The 15,380-nt window shown below is 37.3% G+C and overlaps 1 protein-coding gene across 1 annotated transcript in view; it reads left to right on the top strand.

Moving 5' to 3' along the window:
• RNF180 (ring finger protein 180) overlaps positions 1-15,380 on the top strand; it is an 81,808-nt gene that overhangs the window by 52,537 nt on the left and 13,891 nt on the right. Inside the window, exons 5-6 of the mRNA XM_065860877.2 lie at positions 2,557-2,782; positions 7,550-7,675. Coding sequence (XP_065716949.1) covers positions 2,557-2,782; positions 7,550-7,675 — 352 coding nt within the window. The remainder of the gene's footprint in view (positions 1-2,556; positions 2,783-7,549; positions 7,676-15,380) is intronic.

Genomic DNA, 15,380 nt, shown 5'->3' with positions numbered 1-15,380 from the left:
AAAAGACAGCTCTTCCTCTGATCCACAGAGCAAATTACTCTTAACTAGAGTCTAATGTGCACATTAGAATAATTTTGATCTTCTTTCTAATTGCAATTGGCTCTGAGACTTTCCTGACTGTGCATCTTACCGTGATTACAAACCTGCCTCAGTCAATCATTACCCTTGAGTCCTCAGCCATTTTGCCTCTTGCTCCCTCATTTACTTAATTGACTCATGCAAGTTGTTTAACTTGCAGCCAATGAGACAGGCAGCTCTCCTATACACATTGTGTATTTCCTTTCTGATCAGTGCCCATCAAAACCATTCAGCAAAAGCTTGCTTCCCTCCCCACTCCCCCCTTTTTGGTTTTGTGCTAGCTTTTAATTTTCATTTTGTTCTTACATGGCTGAGTTGGGGGGATGTTATTATCACAATGTGTTAGTGTTTCCTAAGTTCTGCTGAAGTCATCTCTGTCATGTATTAAGCTCAAGCTACTTTCCACACTTTCTGTGCCAAATTATTTTCCACTTTTTTGTAAAAGAAACAGTATTATAAGGCTTCTTTAATTCTAGAATTACCTGTAGAGACAGAGTTAAGTAGCGTTACTGGTTAGTTGCAATGTGGTGCTGCTTGAATGCTGTCTCCTACAGCATGGAGCTAGGCAGCTATTGCTGCTAGTCATGATGTTGCAAATCATGGAGGTAGTCCCAGCCAGACCTACACTGGCTGCTTGTCAGTACACCCTAATTGCCTCTGCAGTACATTTCAGTACACACTGAGGTTTTCTGGGCCTACTTCAAGTCTGGCATGGAGAAAATCAAGCTGCAGTAGTAAGTGCTGAGGTAAGCGCTGCAAAAGCCACACAGTTTTTGATGCTGAGCATTGCACAAAAGCTTACATTTGGACACAATGCTAAACCCAAACTGTCTCCATGCATTTGTGTCACAGTAAGTCAGAATTTATAAGCCCTCTTGGCAGCTGGTATTCTGGAAAGCATGATGCAAATGCTGAGCTGGACTGGCAGTATGAGTGCTTACGCAGAACTATAAATTCTGCTCTGTATCTTTAAATTCATTTTACAGTCCCCATACTGTTAGGGCTTATTCATTATTTACTGTGTTCAGTATTCCAGGAAGAAGAGGTCTGACTATAATGAGAGACAACAGAAATCCAAACCAGCAAGCCATACATATAATCATCTCTGAAACAGATCTAGAAAGTCCGATCTCTACATTAGGCACAAAATAACAATTATTGTTAATATTTGATACGCCAGCATCAGGTAGTGGTTGTGTGCCATGACCTGTGAGTGTCAGAAGTGATCTGTGTAATATACAGGTAGTGGGTATGCAAATTAGATGCAAATAAGCTGCTCTAGTACAGAGCATTTTTTGGGTAGAAAAGCATCAACAGGTGTGCTTGATGTCAGTAACAGATGTCTGGAAGGACTTGGCAGGACTAGCACTGCAGGACTAGCAAAGAAGCAGGTACAGAGCAGTGGCTGAGAAGAGAACATAAGGGAATTATGTATCGATACTGGAGCTTGCAAGAAGTCACTGATACTACAAGGCAGCTTATAATTAGGGCACTTAGACTGAGATCATTAGGCAAGGATTGGGAATTTAGAACAAGGGGCATGAGAGAAAAGTTCTGACACTCAGCAGTATCTGACACCCTCCTCTGTCTTGGTTCTTTTGTGGTGGGTCTTTGGAATATTTGGCTGTGTTGGATTCTGTTAGCTGTGAAACAGAGAAGATGGATAGAGAAGCTGGAACAAAGTCAATGTCTCCTGTGTAGCTCCCATAGAGATTAAAAAAAAATAGGTTTTCTTAAAGTCAAAAGCCCTGGATGCCATTAGTGTAAAATCTTCATATTACATGGAAAGGTTTAGTCATCTTACAAGAGCAAAGCAGGAACCTGGCAATATGCAGAAGTTGTTACACTTGTATGGCTTGTACACAATTTGGGAAGCCCAGCAATGTCCCCCTACAGATACATAAATGCAAGGAAATTCAAAGTGTATGTGCTGGTAAAAACAGGAAGTTGCTAAAGGTTTTAGGTGTTCCTAGACTTTCTGCTCTAAGATTTAGATTCTGCATTGTATTAATGAAGTTGTGGTTTGTTTCAAACTGTGAGTTGTTATTCTTACTCACAAATTACCTTTCAAAGGCAGAACAATCCACAGGTGATTTTTAGAGATTTTTGGTTTGATTTGCCCTTCTTGGCACTGTAACCAAGTATTTTGGAAATAAAGTTGTAAATAAATTGTTAAAATTTGTTTTAAAAGAAGAAATCTGATCACAGTACAGTTTTACTCAGCCTTTTTGGTTTTGTTATTTCCTTCTTGTACTGTCTCATATGATTTTTGTTCTCTTTTCCCACAGAGTGTTGTTGTGACATTCCTGTCATATATTTCATCAACTCATAAAAAGTAACCTGTATTAAAAATTAAGAATATCACCAATGTGTACCAACTTCTCAAGAGTTATTTAAAGTCACCTTCCTGTCAGTTGGTTTATACCAAAATAGTTATGAGCTGAGCTGTGAAGAGATGTTTTCTTTTTCTTCTTGCAGACTGCAAATGATAACCTGAATACAGACGATGAGCATGAACTAAGAGGAGATAAAGAAAGCTATCTCTGTGCAGTGTGCCTGGATGTTTATTTCAATCCTTACATGTGCTATCCATGCCACCACATCTTCTGTGAACCTTGCTTAAGGATGCTTGCCAAAGACAATCCAGCCAGCACTCCATGTCCACTGTGCCGCACTACGATTGCCAGAGTATTTTTCCAAACAGGTATAAAAATGGAAGTTTTTACAATACAGAAAAATATTTCTAGCTTTCCTTCCTGTACTTCTGGCCTGGATAAATATGCAGTTTAAACTATACTAAAAGCCTGCTAACAAAATATACTCATAAAAAGGAGAAAGAAAAAATAATCTGAAATTAGGCACATCCAGACTACATGGATAACCCACTGTGAGGTTTTCCTTGTATTTTACTCGGCCTAGACTATTCCAACACAGGCTTTCTCAGTGGCAAGAAACTACTCTGGATACAGATTTTAACACTTTTTTCTTTTTGAAGTGAAGTTCTGATATTTTCCATTTCTGTGGTTTCCTCTTGCTGAATAATCATAAATTCCAAACATAATAAGTGTTTTCTCAAAATATCATACCAGAAAAAAAAAAAACAGTGTTTTTCTAAATTACTGACTTAATTTCACGCACACAAAAATATTATTTTTTCTTGGTTTTACATCTTTAGTTTATCTACAAGTGAAAATAAAGGCTGGCAGAACCATAGAGTCCTCCTAACTAATCTTGTTTTTAAATTCTCCCTTTCTGAACTCTTACACCCTCACCTCTAGTGTTCCTGACTTTTAGCAGTAAGAAAACATGGTGAGTAAGTGGTGTTTGGTGTCAGAACGGGTACAGGGGTAGAAGAGGGTAAGTACTGCTATAGATGGGGTACATGAAACAGTACGACTCGGATTTCTATGCCTTGAGCTTCACCGTGGTTGAAATTGCACAGTGATATCTAAAGCTAGGACGTTTGCAGCACTCAAAACTGTGCATAGACAAGTAACAAAGTAATGGAAATGACTCAGCCATGCAGGAATGTTTGTTTATTTTTGCATGCCACAGAAGTCTTGCAGAGATCCTCTTTAAACTGCGAGAGTGCTGTGATGATGACAGGTTGAGGAAGCTGATTAAAGTATGATGTCATATTGATCAGCAGAGCTGCCCAGCTTCTATTTCTGGTTGTGCACAGACTCTTCCTCTTTACAGGCACAACTTTGTATAATCTGATGGCAGACCAGTTTGAGGAACTGACTGGGTTAAATAAGAACCCATTTGGAGGAGAAGGAAGAATTTTTCAGATAAGCTAATTGCCCCAGGATGGTTCACTAGGCAGCTGCTGGTGGCCAGGGATAGGGACTGACTGTGTCAGCACTACGACAGAGAAAATTGATGGAAAGCTGCAGCCTGAGCACTCTCAGTGCTCTTCCTGGCTGATGTATAGGGATTTCAAGCTATTCTCATTTCATTTGCTTAATGTTTGAGGCACCTTTGGATTTGATGTACAGATGAAGTGTGTTTTCCCAATAGAAAATTGCTTTTAGTTGTTATAGGGCTATTTATGTTTTTAAAAAGCCATTTAACAGATTTGCTGCAGTAAAATACTGCTGGCAGAGCACAAAGCAAAAACATAGATGCTTACTAAAATGTATTTGCAAAACTTTTCAACACACTTAAAGTACTGTCATTGAAGTAAAATATAACCAGGATTATTTGTAGTCTGTGAGTACTTAATATACAATAAGTAAAAATACCTGATGAGAGGGAATGAAGAAGAGGGAGCCGGGCTCTTCTCAGTGGTGCCTGGTGACAGAACAAGAGGCAATGGGCACAAATTGAAACAAATGAAATTCCATCTACACACAAGAAAACACTTCTTTCCTGAGAGGGTGGTCAAGCAGGTTGCATAGAGAGAGTGTGGAATCTCCATCTGTGGAGATAACTCCGAACCCAACCAGACACGCTCCTGGGTGACCTGCTGCAGCTGCCCTACCTTGAGCAGGGTGACTTGGACTAATTGATCTCAAAACATCCTTTTCAACCAACCCATTCTGTGAAAATATTAAAAGGTATTTATCTTTTTGAAGAAAAGGATGTGTGTATACAGAGTGTCATAAATATATAGTCTACTGTAAACAGAGAGCCATAACAGTATATGAGATGTGTTTAGTATTAACAGCTTCAGATGAGAGAAATCCAAATGGCCTTAAAACAGCCATTTCTATATTGCTATTCAATACGTAGCAATATATGTTTGACTTAGCAATATGTTTGAAACTAGATACAGTGAATTTACTTTGTTTTATTATACATATATTAAGAAAAGTATTTTGTCATTTCCTAGTGCATAATAAATTGAGCAGCTTTTAAATCAACTGAGAAGTATTGATGATGATATCATATCTGTACAGAAATTAGTAAAATCAACACACTTAGGAAGATGGATAGCGCCAGACAAATGTGAAGGATAGTAATTTTTTTTTTTACTTTACTAAGCCTTTTTAAAGTTATGCTAAAGTCACTGCTGCCATAGGTTTGTACAGTCAGCAAAGCAAAGTCACTAGCATTTTTTACCTATTTCTCTAAGGCTACAACTGGAATGTCTTATTTCTTTCACAAATTTATTCTGGATACTTTCTTCAGCTTCTGTTTTGTATAACTGCATTTTATTTTACAAAGTTATCTTGAAAAGAAAACATTTAGTGATGTATTCAGAATTTCGCATTTTAGCTCATACAGTTTTTGCAAGCTGAACTGCAACTGGGTGTAACATGTCAAAAAAAAGCTGAGGGCTAACAGGTCAATTATCTACCAATTATGAAGAAAAAGAGGGCTTAACCCAGAGCTACAAAGCCAGATGCAACCCACGAGGATGCTTCCTCTGGCCTCTTGCCCTGATGAAGTGAGGTTTTTCCACTGGTGCCCTTGAGAGTGGGCTCCAGTCTGGGAGTTCCAGTCTGCATAGGTTGCTCTTAGAGTGTCTGCGTGCATTTCCATCTTTCTCAAAGGCTTTCTTAAAAGCCCTTCTCCCATCAGGATAGATTCACACCTGGTCAGATGGTAGGGTGCCCAAGATACACCTGAGACAATAGCTTTCGATCTGATTGCAGCAACTCTCTTCCAGTAACTCTGTCTTTTAAATGCCCCTCCTATTGGGTGAGAGAGTGAGACAGGGATTGGCTTCCACGCTTCCATTCACATAGAGCCTTACTTATGTCAGGTGTTTCCAGGAAGAACCAGATCTGGCACTCACGTACAATAAATCCACCACTTTTGAGAAAGGCAGATTCAATGTGCTGGTTGTACACGGGAAGCCCTGGCTTGTGGCAGGGAACAGGTCACACACATGCAGAAAGACAGCTTGTCTGGCCAGCCTGCAAGGGTCCCCTCATCAAAAGCCTTACCAAGCAACCTTCTAGAAGCCAGGAAGAGCTGTCGACACTGTCTTTTCTGAAAAACAGGAATTAGATGCCTCACCGGAGGTTTCAGTGTTTAAATTTGTGCACTAAAGTTGAAATAAATAAGTCTATTTTTATGCATTGTAGGAGAAAACCAAAGTGTTCTTGATTTTGTGAGAGACAGGCAGAGTCTCATCAGAGGATGTTTCTCTGAATCTGAATAGTATTTAATCCAGATGTGTTCGGTAGCATAAAAAACACATACAGAAATTAAAAATCACCAGTGAAAACTACACAGTTATTCCTTTTACATTTAGGAGAGAAAATGAACTCTTTCCCGTCACTGTCAGAGGTTTATGGGTGCAGTAGCGCTGTTCTCACATAATGAGATAGAAAAATTTGGAGATTTCTGTACCCTGCATGAGTTGTGCAGCCTCATTTCGCCTGCATTCTGACACAGTAAAATAACAGGATAATTTTTAGAATAAGACCAGATTTTTTTTTTTTCTTCAAATCTGCTACTACCTTCTTCTTACATAAAAAAAAAGCTACTGCAGCCAAAGGGCATTTGGATTTTTTCCTTCTTTCTGGAGCCAGCTCACAAAAAGCTTAGCTTTCTCAAATTTACCAGAGAAAAATATTTGATCCTTTCATAAAATATTTTTTGTTGAAAAAGTATATGCAATTGCAATGAACCAGGTAAAGTAATAATACATAGGCTTTTTCAAAGATCCATGAAGGGGCTTTTCTTTCCCTTAAGGTACAGAAGGAATTATAGTAGCGGCTGCTATTGTTACTATCTATCTGGAGCCAGGGTGGTTTGAAGGGCCAAAATACGGGGGGTTGAAGTTTTTCCCTGTTAACTACTAGCTTAGTAACTTTGTTAGTTATCAACAGATCGCTTAGTTTCTGTGGTAGGAAAATACGGTTATTTTTAATTTGTTTTCCATTGCTGTATTGCTATGGATAGGTTAATTTTGACATATTTGAGTCAGTCAATGTAGATATTTCCCCAAATTTTATACCGAGAAGCTGATGATTTCCTGAGATTCATAAGTTGTGAGGACTCTTGCAATTTATCATTAATCATTCTGCAAATGTGTTCTTAATTCCTGTTAATCCACAGCATTTAAAAAATCTCCAAAAATATTTTCACTCTTTCCCTCTCCCTACACTGAGTGCTCTCCTTTACTGAGTGATGCTGTTAAACAAAAACAGTATGAACTGAAAATTAATACCGCAGTCAGTTTGATAGATATAATTTTCATTTGTAGAGAACATCATAGTTTTCTAAGTTAAATAGCCTGAATGTACTGAAGTTTGCTAGAATTTTAAGTGATCTTTTCTAAATGCCATTTTTTTTTCAGAGAAACAGAATCAAAACAGCATATTTAAGACCTTTTTCTTGCTATATCTGGAAATGCTTGGGGTTACGTCATTTTGAAACAATGTAAGAGATCTTATAATCAGAAAAAAAAAATACACAGTAGATACGGCATTTTTATTTGATAGTATAAATGTATGCCAATTATTGTTGTGTTTGCAGCATTGATGTGTACATTCTTTTCCATTAATTATTTTAGAATTGAACAACTCAACCAAATCTTTTTTCCCTACGGAATATTTGAAGTTAAAAGAAAACTTTCAAAAATCAAATTCTGCAAAATGGCCTCTACCAAGCTGCAAGAAAGCCTTTAGAGTTTTTGAAGGTAAGTTTTTAATTTTTTCCTTAAACTTCACTCAATATTGAGTATAATATTTGCAAACAAGTCTCTAGCTAGTACATGCCTTAGGAAATCAGAGATGGATGATTATTAAAGTAGTGCCGAGTTAAATTCTCTTGGGTCAGTCGTACACAGTGCTTTGAATCTAAAGATAAACTGCAAGTTGTGAAAAGCCAATTTGTGTGTGTACTTTTTAATTTATTCTTAAATCTTTACTTCTGTGAACATTATCAGGATAATTGTATGTAGTTTCTTGTTTGGAAATCATTGTGTCTGCATAGAGGAATAAAGAAAATTACTTGGGGAAAAAAGTTGCTAGTTCTGAGTGTGGTCAGTAAAGACCTCTTTAAAAATTTCAGAAACAGTATGTTATGAAAGAAATCTCAGGTCTCATCTACATTTGCTTATATAGTTACTTTCTATAGTGCTGACTCTTGATAGCAGGTATATTTTTCCTGTTTGTAAAAACAGTATAGATTGCTTTTTTAAAGTATGTGGAAAAAAATAAAAGAGGACATCCTTTCAGTGCTCCTTTTGTGAGTCTACCCAGGCCTTTCTGTGGGTGAAATTTGGTGAATTCTGATCATCCACTTATAAAACTGTTACACAAGGTCATTATTTGATACTGAAAAGAAATGCTTCTAGCTAGCAAAAATAAGTAGACGTAAGAAGTCTGGGGACTGTAGATCATCTTTGGTATTACTCAGAGGGGAAACTGTTGCCAGGAAAAACAAAGAGATGAGTATTTTCTTTCTCTAACAGCAATTAATGTGGTGTGGATGCTGAGCTTAGTAGTTTATTGTAATACATTATGTATGCAACATAGTTCATATATGTTCCATAGTGTCATATGGATTATGTCTTTCATAAAGGTGAGGAGCTACCATGCTGAGCTTTGTACAAAACATATATAATTAAAGGAAGATCTGGAGAGGTAATAGAGCTTCGTTATTGTGCTACCTGAAAATTGGGCATGTCGTTCCACAAAGGTGATTCAGAGTGTCAGTTCAGAACTCAAGTGTATAATATTATTTTCCTGGACTGATTTTTGGGCTTACATCTAAACTTCCATATTTGGTTTTCTTGACTTTGCTTATGTGCCATACCTCAGGATGCTCCCAGGGACTTTACAGGTGTAGAAGACTGAGCGTACTGGCAGCAAAAGGCTTCTGACACCAAAGTAGATTAATTTTGTTTAATTAGAAAGGCAACAGCCTAATAAGATGTTAGAGTTGCAGAAGGCAAAATATAAAGAATGGGAAGAAGAACCAAGTGGGTACATGACTGGACTGAAAAGGGATTTTATTAGCGTGCTTGGATAGCTATAAAAACATGCAGGTTTGAATGTGGGAATAACTGCCTCTGTATAAGACAACACTGCATTGTCAAAGAAGAAATTCTGTGGCCCTGTTAGAAATGCATTTGCTCTTGCGTCTGGTTCATATCCAGCAGGTTCAATGGTCACTGAGAATCTAGCAGCTCTTTTCAACCTTCATATGATTCTAATTTTCCATGTGACAAAACCTCTTCCCCAATATTATTTTAATACTCTGGATAAACTGATAAACTTTGAACAGTAAACCACTCACTCATTAGAGATGCTAGACCTGATAAAATCAGACCTCAGAATTAGATTGGGATGCCAGGAGGTAAAGACAGGTGTTGAGAAGCCTAGTTTATATCGAAGATTTCTCACTTTGAACTAATTTAGACTTTCTGAAAATTGCAGGACTACTAGATAAAATCAAGTGTCTTTCCTTTTTTCTTACTTTTTTCACAAATTGATTGTCATGGTTTAATCCCAGATGGCAACTAGGACCGCACAGGCACTCACTAACCCCAGCCCCAAGCAGGGTGGGGGAGAGAATCAAAATGGGATTAAAAAAATTGTGAGCCTATATAAGAACAGTTTAATAGAACCGCAAATGAAGATAAAATAATAAAAATAATTTAAAAATAAAAATAGAATATCAAAACCAAGTGATGCACAATGCAATTGCTCACCACCCACAACACCGATAGTCCATCCATTTCTGAGTATTTGGTAGTTTATGTACTGAGCATGACATCATATGGTAAGGATTACCCCTTTGGTCAGCCTGGGTCAGCTGTCCTGGCTTCACTCCCTCCAAGCTTCTTATGCACCTGGCAGAGCACGGGAAACTGGAAGGTCCTTGACTACCCAGCAACAACCATTAGATCAGTATAGTATCAAATTTCTTCTCATACTAAATGCCAAACACAACCCTGTGCCAGCTACTAGGAAGAAAATTATCCCAGCCAAAACCAGGATATGGATGCACTGAAACCAACACATTTTGTAGTCAATATGTGAGTCTTTCATATGCAAATTTCCACAAGGAATGTAAAATTATCTTCTAAGAAACTCCCCAAACATCCATACCTTTTGAGTTTTTATACAAAAAGTTATGAAACCTCAGCCCCATATCACTTTTGTGCTTTCAAGATGATGAAAAGTGATCCAGAGTAGTTTTTTTTTTTTTCAATTAAAATCATTAATAGAATTACCATTAGTTTCATAAACAGCATATATGGCATTTCTCTGTATAGGGTGTGTTCTATTTGTCCAAGGTTTAATGATAAAATGGAAATGCTATTCAAGAATTAAAGCAAATCTTCTTTTGCCATTTGGATTTTTAATATAAGTTAACAAGCTAATTTTAAATAGTCCTCTAAACTGTATTCTGTTTTATATAAGATAAACAAATATATTACAGTACTTCCTGTTTTGAGTATTGGTAACTGAAAAAAATATTTCACAATAGAATAACATCTCAAATTATTTCCTTAAATGAATTTAAAAATAAGTAAATAGTGTAGTTTGGATAGGATAGTTAAATAGCAAATATGCTCAACTGGATATTGTTATCATATATTTATAGTTCAGTAACATCATAAATGTAGTCTTTGCATGCCACTAATGGGAGTTGCATTCTATAAACACTGTAAAGTCACAGAAGGCTCGCAAACTAGGGGTAAGTCTCTAAAAATTATTTGATACCAGAAATGCAGACTAACATAAGTGATAAAGATAATTTAAATTGAAAATACAATACTTGATTTGGCAGTGGCTTTGATGTAGTTAAATGCAGGAATTAAAAAAGGGAGACTGAAGGAGTTAGTGCTCTGGGCCTAAAAGGGTTATTTCAAAAGCACTTGCATTAAATCTGAGATAGAAATACATTGAAGAGACCAGAGATGCAGGATAGTCAAGATAATGATGGTAATATTGTAAAAGGGTTCTGGCTGTCTGCATCTGGAGAAAGATTGTAGATATGCCTGAAGCACATAGCTAGATGTTCAGAATGAACAAGGGGGATTATGAAACCTCTAACTTATAGCCCTTGGTGACTGTTTCAAGATGTAATTATTCCTAGGCTAATAGGAAGTTCCCTCCAACTGTTTTTATGCTAATGTTTTTATTTAAAATATGATGATTAAATTGAAAGTAGGAAAACCTATTGAGAAAGAGTAATTATTTTTATCTGTTTTGGGGGGAGGGGTTTTGATGCTTAATCTAGATAACATTGCCACAGTGCTGCATACAATGAAATCTGTGCTAGTTCTTTACTGATCCCGTCTACTGAGTGACTTAATAAAAAGCTATTGACTTCTGCATCATTCAGGGCTTGCAAGATAACAGTGTTTTCAACGCCTGCTAATATCAGTGGAAATTCTCACCACCTCTGTAGTCACATCTGCCATGCCCTTTTATGTAATCAGTCTAGAGAGAAAAGGATATGCAATTTCCTACCAATCTTAAAACAAAACAAAATACAGGCACACACACAACCCTACAACAACAACAAAACCAGAAATGTTATGAAACCTTTTACCTGTTGATACATTTTTGTATCTCTCTGTCTTTAAAATTGGCATACAACACTTTAAAATACATTTTCTTGATTTGAGGTTCTTGTTATAGTGCTTTTAGTTAGGCAATAAAGGAAGCATGTTAACAACTGTAAAAATTTACAGCTATAGAATTACCTCAACTAGATTTTAAGTTCATACTTATCTGCTTAAAAAGAAGAAAAAAGTGATACTGGTTTTCAGGTTTCTGATGCTGTGATCTACTGAGAAGAGAAACAAGATAGGTGTTACTGAAAATAGAAGGTGCAGCATTGATTTTAGCTGTAAAGAGAAATGCTGGAGTATAAGACGTCTCTCAGAATAATGCTTATATTGAGCTGTTTTTCCCAAGTCGTACTATTCCATCTTTCCTTATTGCACATCTTTCTTGCAGTTTATTTCCTTACTTCCTCATTTATTTGTTTTAAGTTGTTTATTCCTTTGTCAAACTACTCAAGACTGCAGTTGTGAGACCATTCAATGCTTCTTCACCGGAAGATTCTCTTTTTTTTAGCCAGCGTTCATCAGACTCTTCAGTATAGCTTGTTGAATCACAAAAAGCTAATTTGCACGCATGCATTTCTCACATGATGCTTTTACAGTCTGAAGTCTTCACAGTAAGTGAATTTTCTGTCTCAAGGAGACACACACATTACTGAAAGTGTTGTCTTTGGGCATCTGTTATGCCTATAATACACCAAGACAGAAAACATAGAATCCAGCACTGCTGGTTGACTGTGTCTTAGGTCAGCTGCACTGGTGGCAACTGTGTCATTTTGCTGATTTGTCAGCACTTGGACCCTAACACTAGCACTCATTTTCCTTGCCCACAAGTCCTTTCAGTTCAAAAAGGTCACTGGTAAGAAACACAAGAGTGATTTTGTGACTCCAAGGTCCCATGTGGATCCCACAGAGCAGCTGTGCTTGGACTGGCCTTCAAGCCTTCTCTTCTACACCTCACCAAGCAGAAGGGAATCTGAAAGAAAAACAAGATGAAATGCAGGTGGAAATTTAAGATACAAACGTCAGTGCCACAGAAATGTCTAACGCTTCAGCCCTGTTATCACTGCCACTTTCTGTCCCTGTTTTGCAACAGCTTTAGTAGAAACCATCATGTAAGTATTGATAACAGTGTTTATCTTTTAAGCTGTTTTGCAGAGGCTGTTCTTTAGAGACTTCTTTAGAGACACAGTCCCATTGGAGAAGATATTTCATAGCGTTTTCCTGGTACTGAAAACTACATCCAGAGCTAGCCTGTGAAGGACAGTGGTATGCCTCAGAGATTATGGCTTCTCAGTCATCTCTACTGGTTCATCAGAGCATTGAAGGGAATCAGATTCTAGCTAATCTGCATGTGTCATCAGGATTGCTTATTTCCACTTACCTATGATTTTATAAGACTGCTGTACCAGGGATATTGATAGCTATAATTATGCAACCACAAGGACTGTGATAGAATGGCCATGGCAAAAAGGCTTATTGTAGCCTTTCCCCATATATTTCTTGACATGTCCCTGAATGGATGTAAGATTGGCACCTTCAGTTCTGCATAGGGAACCAAGTGTTCAAACTGGCCAGTAAGACAAACTAAGAACATTTTAGACCTCTTACACAGCCATGGTCCCACAACTGTACTGGAGGGACCCAAATGGATGTGCAGGGGAGTTAGAGGTATTGTGCTTGTCATTCAGAAGCTTAAAAATTCCAAGTCTTTTAAGAAAGTTCTTTTCTGAAAATACTCAAAAACACATAGCTGAGTTCAGGCCTCTCATCCATCAATAGCTGGTTGAAAGATACCAAAGGATGGAAATAAGTGATTCATTTTTGTCACTGGAGGGACATTATCTGTCTGGTCCTAGATGGGTATGTGGTACAGTTTGTACTATCCAACATGTCTATTACTGGAAATGGAGGTGATAACATTTGCTTACAGTACTGAAATATTCAGGATAATAAAAATAAAAGCCAAGTGCAAGCAGTGGCAGAAGATTCTTATGATACTGAGTAATCTTCAGCAACATTTACATTGTTTTCCTTTCATTGCAAAAGGAAGTAGTAAACTGGAAGGACACAGAGAAGATAAATAAGAATGTCAGTTTTAAATTGCTTCCTGATGAGGAATATGTAAATGGACTAGAATGCTTCAGCCAAAACAAGAGATGACTGAAGAGGGAGAATGATAGAGGTAATTAAAATTATGAGAGGCATGGCAGAATTGAATGGGCTGCTATTATTCAGTGTCTCACAATAAAAGAACTAGAGGACATTAAATAGAATTATCATTACCCCAGACCATGGGTTCAAATAATAGCAGATTCTTGGGGAAAAAAAAAAAAAGGGAGTAAAGTGTATTAAGCTCAAAGAAACTGTATTTGCATGTGAAGATCTTTGATCTGCAAGTCCCTGGAAGCTGAGAGAGAATTAAGAGAAAAGCATTGCAATATGATTTCCCTGTTCTTACGTTCTTTCCTCCCCGTTCACCAATTCCTCATTGTTTGACCTTGTCAGATAAAGAATGATAGGATAGAAAGACCTCTAGTCTACTCTTGGTATACCTGTTCTTATGAAATATCTTATAATTTGATGACCAGTCTGTCTTCAGTTACAATTTTAACTTAGGCATCATCAAAGGATTTTATGTATTTATCAAATAAAGTCATGTATTTATTATTTGCTCTCTGAAGACAACTGAGAACAATACACGATCCTAGTTAAACCACTGTAGGTAAACTTTGTAATACTAGCTTTTCAAAGTGGTAGTCTTTCTTCACAGAATCTGTTGAGAGCATAAAATATCTCTTGGTCTTAGTTTTTTGTGTTTGTGTAAGATTCTGCTGGGACTAATTCAAGTTATGATGGGACTCAGTGGACAAAAGGAAGCAAGGATGCCTTCTGTCTTCATCACTGACAGGAATTAGCGAGTATATTTCTATGCATTTTAGTGGAATGGGGAATTATGCCTGCCAGCTGTGCCAAGTGGAATGGCAAAAATATTGTAGCCACTTAGCAATGACCAGTAAAATTGGTTATATTTCTAATTAGCTGTGAACTAATTATGTTTAGCAAAGGTTATGTCAGACGTGCTTCCCGAACACACTCCCCCAGTCTGGTTGGCAATGAAATACACTGCATGGGAGAGCAGTTTGTACTCAAGGATCTCCTGAAAAGTCTCAACTCTGCTGGTGTAAACATGTCTTACTTGCAAGTTAAGTTTGCCTGGTGTTCACTCCTTTGGTTGGATGCCTCATAAAAATCCCATTTACTATAAGAACAACAAAGAATTTTTGGCTGAGAATGGGTTGTAGAGGTATCAGTTGGCTTCATCGCTATCAATGAGTTAACAGAGAAGAAGGTAGGATACCTTGCGTTCTGTTTCATGTGTCTGCACCAGTGACACAAATAGATCCACACCGTTCCAGAATTTGGACATTAACACAGTTGAGTTTGGTCTTAGAGCACTTACTGTGTAGAAAATTGCTAAGATTTCTGGAGGAATATGGTACTTGCATAGAGTAATTATAAAAAGTGAGGTGACATTTTTTGGGCAAGGCAGTTTTAGAGACCCCTAAAAGTGAAAACAAAAGGTGAAATTTGAGTTTGATGAAGGACAAAAGAGGAGAGTAGCACTCAAGTTGACAGGTGAGAATAAGCACGAAAAGGTGACCATATTTTCGTTATATTAGAGCCAGATTAAGCATACGTTCTCAAAGACACAAGAGATGAACAAGCAGCAGAGTAAAGTGAGGTTATCTCAGAGATATCTTAGCTGAGTATATAAACATGGATGTTTGAAATGCTGTCAGAAAAAGTCCAAGAT

Source organism: Patagioenas fasciata, chromosome Z (genome assembly GCF_037038585.1).
Source record: "Patagioenas fasciata isolate bPatFas1 chromosome Z, bPatFas1.hap1, whole genome shotgun sequence".
Classification (NCBI taxonomy): Eukaryota; Metazoa; Chordata; class Aves; order Columbiformes; family Columbidae; genus Patagioenas; species Patagioenas fasciata.
This window is presented reverse-complemented; position numbering and strand designations above follow the sequence as displayed.